We start from the raw sequence: 16,009 nt of genomic DNA, 5'->3' as shown, positions 1-16,009 counted from the left end.
TTCTGCATCATCTTACGCTGGTCAGCAGATATTAACGAACATTGTGTTTTTCTCCGCTGGGCGCCTTTACCGCGAGCTACAACCACCATCCTCGTCCTCCCGTATGCCTGCACGACATTGAACTGAGCCGTTTTGAACCGCGATGAAATTGCTACGACAAACCCTTTTCGTACCCGCTGCCACATCACTAGAGAATGTCTCCCAAATCAACAGAAGCTGTAATTTAACATTCCTTTTTCTTTTTTTGGACGCAGCATTGCAAAGGATTCATGGAATATATACGTCTCCCACCAGTGTCGTATCTAAATTACACTTTATACTCTGCCTTAATATATCTCCTTGGGCCTCTTCCGACCAAACAGTTAACTATTCTTCCATTCCATCCTCGCCTCATATTTTGCAACGGGAGATGATCGCATTGTTCAACAATAGTCTCTTAAATATGCAACAATCCTCTACAAATAAAATAAAAGAAACGATAAAAGGCAACTCAAGAAAAAGGTTTGCCGCTCCTAAATACAATGTTCAGCCTTGTTTCCTTTGCCCTTGTGCACCATCGCTTGTTCAGTATCCTACAGAGCCCACAGACAACAGTCGTCGCGTCATTCGGCTTGAAATGAAGCAAGAACGGAGCAAGATTTGTCGGCTCTTAAAAATCCTAGAAAATGACTGTAAGTATCAAAGAGAATGCCTAACACTAGTAATCGGATATGATATACTTTAAACAAATTCCGGAAAGGATCCACTCCCTGCAATTGCTGGTCTTCTTCCATCAACTCTGGATATGATTCAAAGTTGCGCGTATCGCCCGGATGCGATATCACCGGAACAATGGGCGCCTGAACGGCCCTATTCAAAAGTGCCTGCCAATCTACGCCACGGAACCATTTGTGTCGCTTAATGTCCTCTGATCCGTCCTAGTAATGCGTACGCATTTTGAGCGTGCTATATACGTGAGTTGCTGTCGAGCCCACAATACCTTTAGATTCCCTAGCCGTTTTGTCCTATCGGCTGTGAGTAATCGCTTGATTAAATCTTTTGCGTTGGCGTCAAAATGCGCTGGGAAGACAATCCTGCCGGCAAGGATCTTTTCGTAGATACCGAACGGGTTGTCATCGAAAAAAGGCGGGTAGCCGGCAAGCATTTCAAAGATGAGAATGCCGAGCGCCCACCAATCCACCGCTTTACCGTGGCCTTTACTATGAATAATTTCTGGAGCCAAATATTCCGGAGTGCCACACAGAGTCCACGTTCTAAGGACAACGATTAGCGAGTCAATTTCAATCCATGAGGTGATTCAGGCAAAAAGAACTAACCTGTCGTCCACCTTCTTCGCGAATCCAAAGTCAGTGATTTTGATGTGTCCTCTATCGTCTAATAACTAGATAAACGAAGGTCAGCAATGAAGATACCGCAATCCAGTCACGACGGTTCTCACCAGATTCTCTGGTTTGAGGTCACGGTAAATGATATTAAGACTGTGCAGGTATTCTATTGCCAAAACAATCTCCGCCGCATAGAATCGTGTCATGTCGTTGCTGAATTTTCCCGCCTTCCGGAGATGCGAGAACAGTTCTCCCCCAACTACGTACTCCAGCAGCATATAAAGATTCGTCTCATCTTGGAAGGTACAGAGCCTTTGAAAAGGAGAAAGGTTGGACAATATTCCAGTCCACTTTTTTTTGACCAAACTTACATGTTTACGATAAACGGGAACTTGATCTGAGCCAAAATCTGCTTTTCGGAATTGATATGTTCCACCTGCTTTAGGCGGACAACCTCCACCTTTTTCAAAACCTTCACGGCGTAGTACTGGTTCGTGTTCTTGTATCTCGCGAGATATACTCGTCCAAAAGTCCCAGTGCCTATATATGTCACGGACAAGCGCAAAGTATCCGATGGGTCACAACTCGTCCATTACTTACGTTACGGAAGGCGGGGCTCACTTACCCAAAGTTTTTAACAGAGCAAAGTCGCTTAAATTGTAGCCTAGATGTACTCCGTTGGTTGCTGGTCCCTGCTCCGCTTGTGCGGGAGACTTTGCCGATAACATGGCAGACATGTCTCCACTCGCGGAAGACAACCGCACGTTCGTCTGAGTTCCGTTTCGGAATAGATTTAGCAGTCTGCAAATATCCGAACAAAGAATGTCCCACAAAGGACACTCACACGCAAGGGTTCAAATGGAGCGGTACACCCCACGTTTCAGATTGCTCGACTATCGCTCGGGTTGGTGTCGAAGTCAAGTCCAGGTGCTTCTGGACAATCAAAAGCTCTCCAAAAAGTACTCCAAACAAGTGTCGTTGCAAGCGAGCTGGACCTCGCTTGAGGACGTGGTTTCGCTCACGTTCTACAGATCACTGTCTTACCAGTGCTTCGAACAGTCCACCGTCTTTGCGACGATTCCAAAGCCAGTACGGCGACGTTAACCCGTCGAAATGGCGATGGTGCGGAGCGTAGAACCAGGCCGTGCGTCAACGTCAAGTGCGGTTTTTAGGCAACCAGATAACTGTCCATGCGCTTCAAAAGTCCGTTTCCTTTTTGCGAGATCGGGGGAAAGTCCGATGGTGGGAGGAGAGGCGGGAACACGTGGCTTCAGTAATGATTGGCCAACCGTCCATGTATCTATTTATAGATAAATGAAAACGGCACACCGCCCGATGACAGCGCTTTGGATTTGCAAAGAGCTTCTGGGCATCAACTTTTGCCCATCTCATTTTCAACATTTTTCGCCATCACAATGACTGGAAGATTCAGTGCAGCTCATCTTCTGACTCCTCCTCCTACACCTCCTTCCTCACGCAAACTTGTGTCATGCAGTCATCCTGCAAGCCGGCGGGCGCCTTCAAGACCAATTCCTACAGAGATCTGGGAACTCGTTGTTGCACACCTTGAAAAGACGGGTGACATTTATCCTCTTTTGACGGTTTCCAAAGCATGGCATGCGATTGCTGTACGCGCCCTGTACAAGTGTATTGTATTTACGTCGATTCGACAGCGCAATTCTTTTGCTGCCAAGCTCTGTGGGACCAAAAATGCAGAGCTGGCCGTTGAAATGCGTTGGATAACTGGGAAGCTGCAAGCAATCGCTATCGACGAAGATCATCACTCCACAAGTCCTATTGCACCGGCTGCTGAGATACCGGAGCTGTCACTACCGTCGACGAAAGCATATAACGGTCACTTTGTGCCTGACCTGGCTATCTTGGTTAAGGGCATTGATTTCGGCTTCCGATCGGCACCTACCGCCTCTGTACCCACATTTACCCCTACTCCAACCCCAAACTCATCCGCCCCTGGCACACCATCGAGTTCCGCACCTGCCTCCCCGACTCTACAGCCTGCAGCGCTCCCAAATAGCGTGGCTATCGCTGCCAGCCTTCTCGAGAGCTCTTTACCTTACGGAGTATGGGAACATAGATTTGTCTCTCCTTTACTGCTCATGATCTCGCATCGTTGCACACACTTGTCCTATCTTTGTCTTTCTGGGTGCCAGTTTGGCGACTCTATTTTTGCTGAAGCATTGGCCAAGCTCCCTGAGCTCACGAAAGTAGATCTCTCGTTTTCAAGCGTAAAGTGGGAGGGACTACAAGGAGTCGCTCAACATTGCCAAAAGAGACTTCGTTGGCTGGACATTTCTGGCATCTTTCGGTAAGCTCAAGCTCGTCTTACGAACCTTCCAACAAAGGGTACCACTAACGCCCACTCTCTTTTGGCCATCTAGATTCAGACGTCTTCGTCCTACCCTCGTTGCAGATATATTGGAAAACTGCACCAGCCTTTCAGATCTTGTTATAAATCAGTGCCCGGATCTGCACGGGTGTACGGATAGATGGCAAAAGCAGTATCCACATGTCATCTTGACCGCATCCCAGCTCTCAATTCCCTGGAAGGAGTCTTCTCATGAGCAGTATTAGAGTATCAGTACTAGTTGGTATATAGGTATTACGATTGATTGTACAGTATCATTTGTCTGTGTATAGCACAAACTGTAATTTTGTTTTGGGTAGGGATAATACTGTTGATATCGGCAGTAAGAGATTAGATGGTTTTTACCATGTCTTGATACGCTTCACCAAATTCTGCACAGGCACGACCGCGACTCTGCAGTAATGCTACCATTAAGCAACCTGACCGGGAAGTGGTTATCAGTGATTGGTACACACCTTGCAAACCACGGCGTCATGAAGAAACACAATCCAATGCGCAATGGCATAGCCGCTTTGACAAGTGCATAGCTTGTTGCCATATGAAGCATGACTTGGCTTCCCTCCTCTATTGGGCCCCAACCGAAAGTTGCCAGCATTCTGCTCATTCTCTTATTTCCCTCTGCTAGTACCGCTTCAGGGAAGGGTATGGGGAGATCATAAGTGGACAGGAGCAAATAAATGATCGGCAGGGGGAGGACGGCTGTAAGCTCGTGGAGGAGGGCAAAGGAGACCAAATGAGAACCTGGATGGTCACGGAAGTAGCCGGCATACTTTCGCCAACCACGGGGCGTCGTGCTAGACGTTGCGAAAGGACGACATCTTCCAAATCTTGGAGAACGGAGTAAAGGGGATAAGGAAGAGCGCATATAATATGCACTGTAAAACCTCCCTGCAGACATTACTCGACTAGCTTTTTTAAAAGTGATGCAAGTAAAGTAGTTGACGGGCAACCCCCATGAGGCCGATAGGTTAGAATGTGAATAGCATTAATGTTGATCACGTGGAAACTCCCGATCGGACATCGCTGGGATTTCCAACGGTTTGTGATCTCAGAGCGACTTTAGCAATGATGGGAGATCCTATGGACGTGGATACGCCCCCGGTTTTATCAAAACCAGGTGGGATGAAAGGCAAAGGGAAGGCTGTGATATCGAGCTTGGGTCAAGAACGAGATAACCTGCCTTGGTGAGCTTCGGACTTTCAAAAGGAGTAGTATTTTATCCACTAGTTCTCAATCACCAATTCTTGGTATTCTAAAGGGTAGAAAAGTACCGACCGGCGAGCCTTGATGACCTGATTTCTCATAAGGATATAATTAGTACTAGTATGTATATGATCTAATCATGGTTCTAAAAATGCCGTATATTCATCGCCATTCATACGTAGTATCTCGTTTCATTGACGAAAACCGACTTCCACACCTACTATTTTACGGACCTCCGGGCACTGGGAAAACATCTACCATTCTTGCTTGCGCTAGGAAGCTTTATGGGCCTCGATACAAATCCATGATGTTGGAGGTACGCAGGCCACGCAATATCCTATTGTGGCCAATACGTAAATGCATGAAACTGATGTCCCTATATTCAGCTTAACGCTTCCGACGAGCGCGGTATTGATGTTGTGCGGGAGCAAATCAAGACCTTTGCCAGTACTAAGAAGATCTTTAGGTATGCTTCTCTCGCGGTTGAGTTAGTGTTCAAATAATTGCCAACCACAACGCTGTCCAACCCAGTTCAGGGTTTAAGCTCATTATTCTAGATGAGGCGGATGCAATGACACAAGTGGCGCAGAATGCTTTGCGACGAAGTAAGGAAGTTGGTTAATCTTTGATGAACGAGTCAGGGCTTACAATAGTGGTGTCAAACTAGTTATTGAGAAGTACACCCGCAACGTCAGGTTCTGCATTATATGCAACTACGTAGGAAAGATTATACCTGCTCTCCAATCGCGGTGTACTCGATTCCGCTTCTCTCCTCTGAAGGAGGACCAAATAAAGACGCGGCTAGATTATGTCATTGGAGCAGAAGGGTATGTGGTCGTGTATTGCGAAGTCAATCTGTTCCGTCTTTGTTGACATTGCACTCGCTGCTTCCTCTAGCATTGATATTACGGATGATGGTCGACAAGCTCTACTGAAACTATCGTTGGGTGACATGCGACGGGCTCTGAACATACTTCAGGTATTGAAATCGCAGCTGTATTTGGATCCAATCGACCTCTCCTGACAGATCCTGCCTTACGGCTCGGACAGGCCACCCATGCAGCATTTTCACCAGTTACAGAGCAAGCTGTGTATTTGTGCACAGGATCTCCTCTTCCCGCCGACATTAACCAAATTGCTGAGTGGCTACTGAATTCTGATTTTGCGACTGCTTATGAAAGTACGTCCGCAAAATGAGACTGTGTCCAAGAGCTATCACTAAGTCATCTTCCTAGACATTCAGCAGTTGCGGATTACGAAAGGTCTGGCATTGGCGGATATTATTACGGAATTGCACGACGTTGTGGCTGTGACTGAGCTGCCACCACCTGTTCGAATCGTTCTTTTGGATAAAATGGCAGAGATAGAGTGAGTACGCCGTGTACTGACGAAAAGTCTCGACCCACCTCACCTATCATCTTTAGGTACAACTTATCAACAAGCTGTTCGGAGAAGATCCAGCTAGGAGCTCTAGTGGGGTCATTTAGAATCGGATGCGACTTGGCGGCAAAGCTCAGTACATAGTGATCATGGGATGAACGGATGTAAATATCGAAATCATTAATAGTTACATAGAATGCCTGACCAAATTGACCAGGGAAAGTGAGGTACAAGTTTACCCTTGGCGGGCATCAGACATTGTTTCTGGAATGGACGCAGTCAAACATGGAGAATCTATAGAGTAGTATTGGATGGTTTCCTTGGCATTGAAGCCTGCTGCTATATATGCATAGATGATTCCTACTGCTTGCATTTTTACCAATTTATATCATGAGCTCTACATCACCGACGCATCCTATTTGTGTCCTGAATATGTTCTTCACCTTTATTGTTCGTCCCCTTCAGTAAACTTGGGACTTTCCTTCATCAATGGGGTCAGCGCTGTGGAGGTCCACTTACATAATGCCGCAAGCCATGGCAACAAGGCGCGCCTAATATGCGGACTCCCCGCTGCCGTTTGGGGATTATATGAGCCTGCCCTAAGTAGGCGTGTTCCAGTGAGTTTGACGACAGAGGGGATCTACAGCACATCTCTGGTCAGAAGTAGACCTCGTCCGTATCGAGTCAAGAACGCTGTGACTAGGACGGAGTGGGGAAGAAGGAGATACATATCGGGTGGATGACTGACTGACGTCGCCGGCGCCTTGGTCCAATCCCATCACTTGTGTGTTTTTCCTGTATACGGCGCACGTTCAGGATTTTGTGGTAGACTGTAACCGCTGCAAGTGTACCCTGGGACCAGTTCGGTGTGTTACTACAACGCTATTGGCGGAAGATCTTTGAACAGCTGGGAATTCTCCCTATCCAAGCAACGATCTCCCTCATTTATCGCGTCTGGATTGGCTAGCCCATCCGTTCTTTGTATTCCTCGGTCTCTGTGTCTCTCTCTCTCAGAGCCTGGTGACCTCGCGCTGAACCATGGCCAGCGGAGCTGCAGCTCCAACGATCATTGATGAAATGATTCATCAGGATGATGAGCCCGCTACACCATCTTCTGAAGCCGCAACGTCCGTTCCCGACTCAAGCAGTTTGGTCGGTCTGGATCCCTCTGGTGCAGTCGGCATCTGGGTTCGGCTTGTGACGCTCAATGAGGATGTGTATGAAGGGCTAATATATGCATATGATACTGTTCTGGGAGTAATGGTTTTGCAAGCCTTGTCGTCGGAACCGAGTGCCTCACCTGAACCTGGAAAGCCAAGTCAGTCTGCCAGTGAGACGTCACCTACACCTGCAGCTGCGCCCAAGTCAAACGGCAGGCCCTTGAGCTTTGCCGCCGCCGCAGCAGCTGCCGCCTCCCGGTCTTCCTCGTCTTCCCCACCGCCGCCAAAGAAACCATCATCATCCGCTTCTTCTGCCTATACCTCTTCTGCGATGGCAAACGGTTCAAGCATCCAGAATGGAGCACTCAAGTTTGATTTCCATGTTGTGAAGCTGAACCACATTAAGGAAGTGGAGCCTCTTGCACGTTTGGGAGACGACGAACTGGACGGCGAGAACGGTCGAAAGGGAAAGCAGAGCAAGGTTCCGCAGCCCCTTCCATTGTTGGTACCGGTGGGTCAGGTCCCTCTCGATAAGCTAGTTGCCCGTGAACATGCGGCTGTTGCGAGGATAGGTGTGGGAGTCCCGGCGGAGGCGCAGGTAATGTCATGTATCCACCCCATTGCCACGGCTGTCCATCTTTGTACTGACGTTACGTCCTTCTCACAGGACATCTTTGACAACCTTTCTAAAACGCTGCCAACAACGTGGCGTAAACGCTCCATAATCGTTATGGACGAAATCGAAATTGTTCCGCCATACACTTCTGGTGATTGCAGAGTTATAGCGGGGAAGGGCCATGCGGAAAGTGCACTGGCGCGTGTCAAGAAGGTGCTGGAGGGTGTGCGAACAAGGTTGGGGTTGGAGGTTGGGAAGTGAATAGGCTGATGTTGCTTGTGAGGAATGGCAAAAGGAGGCTGGCTTACAAACTCGCCTGCGTCCAGTTGATGTCTCAGGTTATATTTTGTTTTTTTTTTTTTTTTTTTTTTTGCAAGCGAGAAATGTTTGTTGCTCCTGAAATTAGAGGTTTGATAAAGCTTTCACAGATAGCCTGCGCGCCATTGTGATGACGACTGCTATATATGTATGTTTGCATAGGCGGAAAATGCTATGTATATGTACACTGGTAATCAAACCGCACTTGCCCATACCGCAGGACTGATCGTAGCAAGAACATCTTGTCAAACGTCATCCCCCACCAGTCGTTTCAAAGTTTCCAGCTCATCCTCTGCAGCCTGCAAACGAGTCTTCTCATTCTCTAGTTGTTGCAGGACTTTTTCATTTGCTTCTCTCAAACTTTTGAGCTCCTCTTGCTCGGCGTGCGGCGCTGCCAGGGAATGAACAATAAGATTCCACTTTCTAAACAGCAACAAGACAGGATTCTGTTACTTACTGAAACTATGAGTAACTTTTTCCCGCTTGGCGCCAGTTAGCATCGGCGGTGGGTTTGCCGATAGTTTATTGTACGTTTCTTCAGTCGGTTCATTAAACACCTACCAACGAGACAACAAATAAGACCTCATTCACAATAATGGTTCAACCGCAAACATACAATCTCCTCATAATGCTCAGATACGACTGGCTTATTTGATGCGGTTGCAGCGTCTTCCTTTGGGTATAATTGGAGGGTATGATGCAATTGAATGTGTTTCACTGACTCGAGTTCTTCGTGGATGTATATCTTGATGGCAATGTCGAACTCGCCCCATCCCGTCTCGTGTACTTCAAAAGGCGGGGCTTCAATGACTATTAACAAAGTCAATATATAGGTGGGTGATCAGACGGATGCGCACGATAACATAGCGTACCTCGTAAAGGGTTCTCAAAACTCTCGTGCAATTTAAATGATACCTTCTTGATAAACACTGCGAGATCTTCGTTCTGGATTCCTTTGACGTACACGGTCCATTTGTGTGTGTGGGAGGGGTCAGCGCGTTTTTCGCCGGTTTTTAAGAGGGCGGCGTAGGAGCCGTAGATGATGGGTCGGGAGTGTGAGACGTTCTACATGGGTAGTGAGCAGGGTGGTTTGCAAGAGGATCTCTGGGCTGTGGATGCTCACCTTTAGACGGTTTTTTGAGACGATGGTCATGGTGGTCGGGGAGGCATTCCTGAAACTCTACAAAAGGTGTGCAATGAGAAAGGGAGCCCTGGACGGGCGTTCGGATATTTTATTGAGGAAGAGCTAGCGCAGAGATTAGCGTCGGGGGTTTAGATCAGTGGTAGATCGTCCGCTTTGCATGCGGAAGGCCGCGGGATCGAGCCCCGCAACCTCCATTAATGGTCCTGACTCGTTTTTTTGTTTTTGAGCTGACCTTAGATTAGCTTCCTCTCGGGCCATCTATCTGACACTTAGACAAGAACTCAACAGCAGGAATGATACAAATCATTTGTCTATGATGAAATAATATTACTTCTTGCCCAGAAACCCAAAAAGTCCCTTTCCTTCCTTCGTTGCCGAAGACACAGATGACGTTGCACTAGGAGCCTCATGTCCAACTTTCGCCAACGCCCGTTCATCGCCCAGTCTCGCGGACAGACGATACCACCGTACAGCCTTTTCCATGTTTTGCGTGCAGCCAATGCCTGTCTCACAAAAGTACCCAATGGCGTACTGTGCTTTTGCGTGATCCTTCAAGGCAGCTTTATAAGTCCAAGAGTAAGCTTCGTGATCGTTTTGCTCTAGAACGCCCTGGAGGGATACAAACGTGTGAGCATTGCTATTCCTGTTTAGAGAAAATGAGTGATTCCGATCTGCTTACCTCACAGCCTTGAAGGTACCAGCCCGCCAAAGCAAACGCTGCATCCGTGTCCCCGTTTTCTGCAGCCTTTCGGTACCAATAGATAGCCTCTCGCTGGATACGAAAAGAGTTAATAACAGGGGGTTAAGGGAAATGGCTCTAATGAGATACATACCAGATCACGGGGACATCCGACTCTAGCAAACTCGTAACAGCAGCCGAGTTTGTATTGAGCTGGGGCATAGTCCAATCCTGCGGCTTCAATGAGTAATCCTCGGGCATAGCCTTCATCTTGTTGAATATGAGGTGGTACGCCGGCTTCAAATATGAGGGCGAGTTGGAAAAGCGGTTGTGGATGTTCTTTGTCAGCGACGGCAGCTCCTCTTTTCAGCCACATGACCGCCTTCCTCACGTCCCGTTTTATCCCTAGTTCCCCTCGCAATTCAATCATGCCTAGACGATACAAGGCGGGTTTGAACCCTGCTTGGGCAGCCTTGTTGTAAAAGTCCAGTGACACACGATTGGATTTTTTGGTGCCGAGGCCTTTTTCTGAGCATTTGGCGACAAGGTAGCAGGCTCCGGCGTGCGAGCGTTTTGCTGCTTGCACTAGTTGCGCATGCGCGAGAGCGTACTTTTGGTCGTCAAGGTAGGCTTGTCCCAGTGTGTACTTTATAAGTTGGAGTAAGATCGACGCCTCAGAATAACCACGTTCTCTGCGATCCTTACCATTGCATCCGGATTGCCTGATTTGGAAAGCTCCTTTAGTAATGCGAAGGCTTCATCCATGATCTAAAAATCAGATCGTATAAGTGAATAGAATCGTATCATAGAAGAGGAAAGATGCGGCCCGTACCATCTCTTTTGATTTTGAATCAGTTAACTTTGCACTCTCCTCAATACAAAATCTACAAGCCAAAAATCAGAAACTAAGTCGCACGCCAAATTTGGAGAAGATGGTCACTTACTTTGCAAACTCGTACTTGAGTCTGCTATCCCCGCTCTTCAATGCATTTTCTCTATACATTGCAATCGTCTGGTCAAACGATACTTTCATCACAGATGCCCTGTTTGCTTCCTTTTGTCGTTTCAAGGTCAATTTTCGAAACGTTGGTCTGGGGGCATTTTCAGAATCTGTCCCCGAAACGTTTGAGCTCACGTCAAGACCTGAGAGAGAACTTGATAAGGTGCTCGTGTCTTCATTGTCCTCAAAAGAGGATCGCGGAACTGAGTCGGATGGTGGGCTCGGCGCTCGCAGTGACGGTGCTTGAGGCGGAACCTGAGGATGACGAAATGCGGCATCTTGGGGATGCTGCAAAGGGCGACTTGTATCATGATGATGGTGGAATGGACGACCAGTATGTTGGCCATGGTGGATAGGGCGAGCAGAATCATGGGGATGGTGAAAGTGCATGTGAGGACCAGGCGGAGCCGGAAATCCACTGGGACGGCCAAAATGTGGTTGATGTGGATATGGTCGTGGAGAGTATGCATGAGGATGACTGCCATGCCAGCCCAAAGGTGGTGGTGGTAAGGGCCGACCGGAAGGATAGAAGCCAGGATGTTGACCTGGGGAAAATGGGTGGGCCACGGGTGACGGAGCATTCATTGCTTGTTGATGTGGAGGGAAAGTCTATTCCAGGGTCCCAGTATTAGTATATTTCATCGGAAAAATGACCCATGCTCGCTTTCTGTATACTTACTGTCATAGGATGAGCACCCGGCGCATGCATATGCGGATTCATGGGTCGGGCGTCAGGTGGAATTGGCAATGGTCTATACATCCGGACAGGTGGACGTGGAGCTGTGGGATCTGCGGCATGTGATGGAACATGGTCGGGTGGGGGGACGCCTGGGAGGACGTCTCTTGCAGTTTCTGAATCACCAGTGTCGCTTCTTGGATCTTCAGTTACTTCTCCTGCAGGCATTAATTCATGGGCGTCGCTCGTAGGTTCCTCGTTCAATATCTCTTTGTCCTCTACACCATTTAGCTCTTCTTGAGAAGATCCATCTTGTAGTTCCCCCTGACTCCCAATCGGCATATGTGCAATATCGTCCTCTTCACTCGACACGGCATCGTCGTCACTCAGGGACTGAAGGGAGCTGTGACTTAACCCTGGAGAAGGCGGAGGGAGAGGGTTGTCATTTTCCGGCTGAGATATGGCCACCAGGCCACCGCTGGGCAAGGATGTCACACGTTGCTTGATCACAGGTCGCTCTACTTGTACAGCAGCAGTCGTAGTGATAAGAGGAGGTGCAGGTAGAGGTTTCTCCATGGTCGACGAAGAGTTTTATAGCTACTTGAATAAACAAGGTTCCGCACAAGCGTCCAATACAGGCGTTCGTATATCAGCGACTTGCCGTATCGTCGTCGGTTTCCTTTCTACTTGCAAGCGCAGATACCCAGCGAGAGCAGACCAGCGGCAGCCGTCATGCCGCTAATTGGGTTTTTTGCATCGCCCTTACTTTTTTCCCAAAAGCGCATCTTGACATAATGTGCAGGTTCCATCCGCATTCCAGCACCGCCGAAAGGGTTGGCTCTAATGCATTAGCACGTGTAACGCTCGCTCATGTGATATCTTGTGATAACCGGCGGGTGCTGTGGCGTCGGGAGGGGCATCCCAACTTCCCAAGATGGCGGCGCTCCCTCTTGTGTTTGCCAAAATAAGGTATATTTGTAGTCACGTGTAGCTATTTATAGCACCCAAACAATATTGGGCATCCGTTAAGTAGAAAAAGATATTGCACACGCGAGTCATGAATGCAACACATTGAATGCAACGGCACTTTTGGGGGCAGACGCCTTTTGGCAGAAGACGCCTGTGGGTTTATCGTCAGTTGGGTGTCGCGTGTGTTGCGTGGGTGTGTGCAAACAAAAAGGACGATAGTCCCCTCCGAGATCCCCAAATAAAGAGTGCCCAAAGGCTGGTTTCCCGTTGCTTTGTGCATCTGGAAATGTTGCCCATGAGCGCCCCTCCCACTGCATTCAAACCCACAAGGCCTATGGTTACCCAGATGCCCAGATCTTTGACCATTTTGGGATGTATCGTTGGGGGATGATGCCCAGACGTGAAACAAGACGGGGGGTCCCCGATAATTCAAATTTGTTTTTCCTCTCGTTGCACCAATCAATGACGCGCCCCCATCAAATTTTGTGCGCGTGGCGTTTAAAACGCTGTCGCAAAGCGGCCATTTCTTGCTCAAAGGAAAGAAGGAGTGGATATAAAGAGGCTCGGCCGCTTTCCGCCCCTCATCGTTTTTCTCTTCTCCTCCCCCCCTTTTGCAAGGAGGTGTTTTGTTTTGTGCGGCTGTTTGGGAAATTCAAAGCGGAGTGGCCGCCCCGTTTTACCTTGTGGTTTTGTGACTCTGCGCCAGATTTCAGCTTATTAGACCTTTTGGGCTTTCCTTCCTCCCCCCGTCTTCATTCCTGCCATCGTTCAAACAAGAGGCATCTCCTCGTTTGTTATTATTCTCTTGCAAAACACAACTAGTACAAAACCGCCTTCCGGACAAGAGCTGCACTGTGTCAAGATTGAAAAAAAAGGCTCTTCAAAACATGACGCCAGAAGAGCACCAGCAGCAGCAGCAACACGACGACCAGCAAGACCTTTTGCATCAGAAAATCGAGCATCACAATTATACACACGATGAACAGCAAGACCAACAATCCTCGACACAGCACATGCAGCAGCAGCAACAACAGCAATCACATGCTGGACACCGAGGTTCGATCTCGGAATCCGTAGTCTCTGCCTCTCCCGCTCTGTCCCATGCAACTGTACCATCAAACGCTCCTTCCACCAACCCTACAGCCGCCGACTCTTCCGCAGCTGAACTCTTGGATCGGCTAAAACTTTTTTTGGCGACCGCCCCGACAAATTGGGATCCTGAACAAACCATCAAGCGATTTGCTTTGCCAAATGGTGAACACATCTCCTGCGTCCTCTGGAACAACTTGTTCCACATCACGGGAACAGATATTGTTCGCTCTCTGATGTTTCGATTCCAAGGATTTGGGCGTCCCGTCAAGAATGTGAAAAAGTTTGAAGAGGGCGTTTTCTCGGATTTGAGAAATCTAAAGCCTGGGATTGATGCGACTCTGGAAGAGCCAAGATCAGAGTTTCTCGAGATGCTGTATAAAAACAACTGCATCCGGACTCAAAAGAAGCAGAAAGTTTTCTACTGGTTCTCGGTTCCTCATGATCGTCTCTTTATGGTATGTGTATGCTATCTCTTGTTTTAAGTCCATGTACTTGCGACTGACGATTCCTCTCTTTTCAGGATGCGCTAGAGCGGGATCTCAAGCGCGAAGCCTTGGGAATTGAGCCGACCACAGTTGCCATCAATCCAATGCCGTTGATTCCCACACTCGAGTTGGCTAAACAACAATGCCTTCCAACCTTGCATCTCAAACCTGATCCTATGAGTGGACCAGGAGAGAGCACGGTGGTACTAGATGAGTGGATAAACGATTCCCCTATTGGCGCCGCTCCTGCTCCGCCGCAGGAAGGTCCAAATGGATACGTCTTCAACCCAATGAACTCATCTCCTCACTCGGCGGCTGGCACGCCATACCTTACTCATGCATCACCGCAAATGTCGACTGGTAACTCTCCGTCCATGTCTTCTGTGACATCGGAAGACGGAGTCCATGCCCTCCACACCGCCGACGGAGAGTACATTGTTCCACAGCAACCTGGGGCTGGTAACCCGGGCTTGTTTGGCGTGTTCTCTCTCTTTGAAGGTTCTCCAAACTACAAGCAACGGCGACGAGCACAGTCGCTGTTCAGCTTGAGCAAGGGATACAATTCAGGACGTGTCTCTACTCCGGAGCCTGTCACATCTTCCCCTCTTCGGAGCAAAGAAGGAGAGGAAAAGCGAAACTATGTCTGCACCTTTGACTCTTGCGGCCGAAAATTCAAGCGCTACGAACACCTACGTCGTCATATGCGCTGCCACACTGGCGAAAAACCATATGTCTGTCCTATTGAAAACTGTGCCAAAGGATTTTCCCGCTCCGACAACCTGTCGCAGCACATGAAGATCCACGGCGGCCAGTTTAGCGGCAAGGCTGGATCCCCTGCACCCTCGCTACCTGGAATGGACTATGGCCCTGAGATGCACACACATTCTATGCCTGCATCGCCAATGATGCACGCCAATGTATCTCCAATGATGCACCAAAGTCACACGTCTCTGCATCAACGTTCGCATTCCCTCCCTGCTTCCCCGATGGTCCACAACCTCTCCCATGCACAGATGCCGACGATGGCGGCCCATCATCAACACCCACAAGGACTCATCCAGCTCCCTCACCCTCAACAACACACGCACTACAATCTCCCGCAAGCTCAAATGACGATGGCATACCTACCGCATCCGTACGCAATGCACCCGCAAGGAATGGAAATCCAACACATCCATCCCGCCGCAGCAGCGGCGATGCAGGGACACTTGTTTGGCGTGACACCTCAACATATTCAACAAATGAATGGGTCTTCGCCTAACCAGCCAATGTCGGGCTTTGCCTTTTAGAGCGAGATCAGAGGCTCTTGTGTGTTTGAAGTGAATGTACATATATCAACTGTGACAGAAGTCTAATTTATCCGATACATTTTTTCTTGACGAGTGGAATACTCGATCGCATTTTGAACTGTAAATAAAATGAGCTGTTTTTGCAACATCTTTTTTTTGCTCCGAATATGGTACTTGGCTGATGTCCAGCATAGCAATGCCGCTGGTGTAATTCACAAGAAAAGGGTGTCCCCCTTGAAAATGAGTTGCTTGCACGGATTGAACTCGTCGATGATGGTCCAATAATT

At 48.5% G+C, this 16,009-nt stretch overlaps 7 protein-coding genes and 1 non-coding gene across 8 annotated transcripts; 5 read left to right on the top strand and 3 right to left on the bottom strand.

Moving 5' to 3' along the window:
- Positions 1–200: 200 nt before the first annotated feature.
- On the bottom strand, positions 201–2,540 carry SPPG_00187 (AGC/PKA protein kinase). The gene is made up of 8 exons (XM_016748520.1): positions 2,170–2,540; positions 1,951–2,095; positions 1,697–1,865; positions 1,439–1,637; positions 1,317–1,381; positions 980–1,253; positions 720–917; positions 201–658 (listed from the first exon to the last, which is right to left on the bottom strand). Exons 2-8 carry the CDS (start codon positions 2,060–2,062, stop codon positions 650–652), a joined length of 1,026 nt encoding a protein of 341 aa, XP_016612497.1. The 5' UTR covers positions 2,063–2,095; positions 2,170–2,540; the 3' UTR covers positions 201–649.
- Positions 2,541–2,683: 143 nt separating this feature from the next.
- On the top strand, positions 2,684–4,080 carry SPPG_00186 (uncharacterized protein). Its single transcript, XM_016748519.1, has 2 exons — positions 2,684–3,651; positions 3,725–4,080. Exons 1-2 carry the CDS (start codon positions 2,741–2,743, stop codon positions 3,915–3,917), a joined length of 1,104 nt encoding a protein of 367 aa, XP_016612496.1. The 5' UTR covers positions 2,684–2,740; the 3' UTR covers positions 3,918–4,080.
- A 631-nt stretch (positions 4,081–4,711) lies between these two features.
- SPPG_00185 (replication factor C subunit 3) lies at positions 4,712–6,596 on the top strand. The gene is made up of 10 exons (XM_016748518.1): positions 4,712–4,895; positions 4,970–5,034; positions 5,097–5,230; positions 5,301–5,380; positions 5,446–5,519; positions 5,582–5,741; positions 5,812–5,893; positions 5,965–6,094; positions 6,150–6,282; positions 6,339–6,596. Exons 1-10 carry the CDS (start codon positions 4,777–4,779, stop codon positions 6,436–6,438), a joined length of 1,077 nt encoding a protein of 358 aa, XP_016612495.1. The 5' UTR covers positions 4,712–4,776; the 3' UTR covers positions 6,439–6,596.
- A 238-nt stretch (positions 6,597–6,834) lies between these two features.
- On the top strand, positions 6,835–8,600 carry SPPG_00184 (uncharacterized protein). Its single transcript, XM_016748517.1, has 2 exons — positions 6,835–8,052; positions 8,122–8,600. Exons 1-2 carry the CDS (start codon positions 7,333–7,335, stop codon positions 8,329–8,331), a joined length of 930 nt encoding a protein of 309 aa, XP_016612494.1. The 5' UTR covers positions 6,835–7,332; the 3' UTR covers positions 8,332–8,600.
- SPPG_00183 (uncharacterized protein) lies at positions 8,459–9,670 on the bottom strand. Its single transcript, XM_016748516.1, has 5 exons — positions 9,512–9,670; positions 9,261–9,453; positions 9,005–9,198; positions 8,846–8,945; positions 8,459–8,779 (listed from the first exon to the last, which is right to left on the bottom strand). The coding sequence occupies exons 1-5, from the start codon at positions 9,539–9,541 to the stop codon at positions 8,634–8,636; spliced, it is 663 nt and encodes a 220-aa protein (XP_016612493.1). The 5' UTR covers positions 9,542–9,670; the 3' UTR covers positions 8,459–8,633.
- On the top strand, positions 9,655–9,726 carry SPPG_10005. Its single transcript has one exon. It is a non-coding gene; the product is annotated as a tRNA-Ala (tRNA).
- A 112-nt stretch (positions 9,727–9,838) lies between these two features.
- SPPG_00182 (uncharacterized protein) lies at positions 9,839–12,658 on the bottom strand. The gene is made up of 7 exons (XM_016748515.1): positions 11,891–12,658; positions 11,156–11,820; positions 11,044–11,095; positions 10,917–10,979; positions 10,366–10,857; positions 10,212–10,304; positions 9,839–10,141 (listed from the first exon to the last, which is right to left on the bottom strand). Exons 1-7 carry the CDS (start codon positions 12,461–12,463, stop codon positions 9,860–9,862), a joined length of 2,220 nt encoding a protein of 739 aa, XP_016612492.1. The 5' UTR covers positions 12,464–12,658; the 3' UTR covers positions 9,839–9,859.
- Positions 12,659–13,594: 936 nt separating this feature from the next.
- SPPG_00181 (uncharacterized protein) lies at positions 13,595–15,870 on the top strand. The gene is made up of 2 exons (XM_016748514.1): positions 13,595–14,403; positions 14,469–15,870. The coding sequence occupies exons 1-2, from the start codon at positions 13,744–13,746 to the stop codon at positions 15,720–15,722; spliced, it is 1,914 nt and encodes a 637-aa protein (XP_016612491.1). The 5' UTR covers positions 13,595–13,743; the 3' UTR covers positions 15,723–15,870.
- Positions 15,871–16,009: the final 139 nt, after the last annotated feature.

The sequence above is a fragment of the Spizellomyces punctatus genome (genome assembly GCF_000182565.1).
Source record: "Spizellomyces punctatus DAOM BR117 chromosome Unknown supercont1.1, whole genome shotgun sequence".
NCBI lineage: Eukaryota > Fungi > Chytridiomycota > Chytridiomycetes > Spizellomycetales > Spizellomycetaceae > Spizellomyces > Spizellomyces punctatus.
This window is presented reverse-complemented; position numbering and strand designations above follow the sequence as displayed.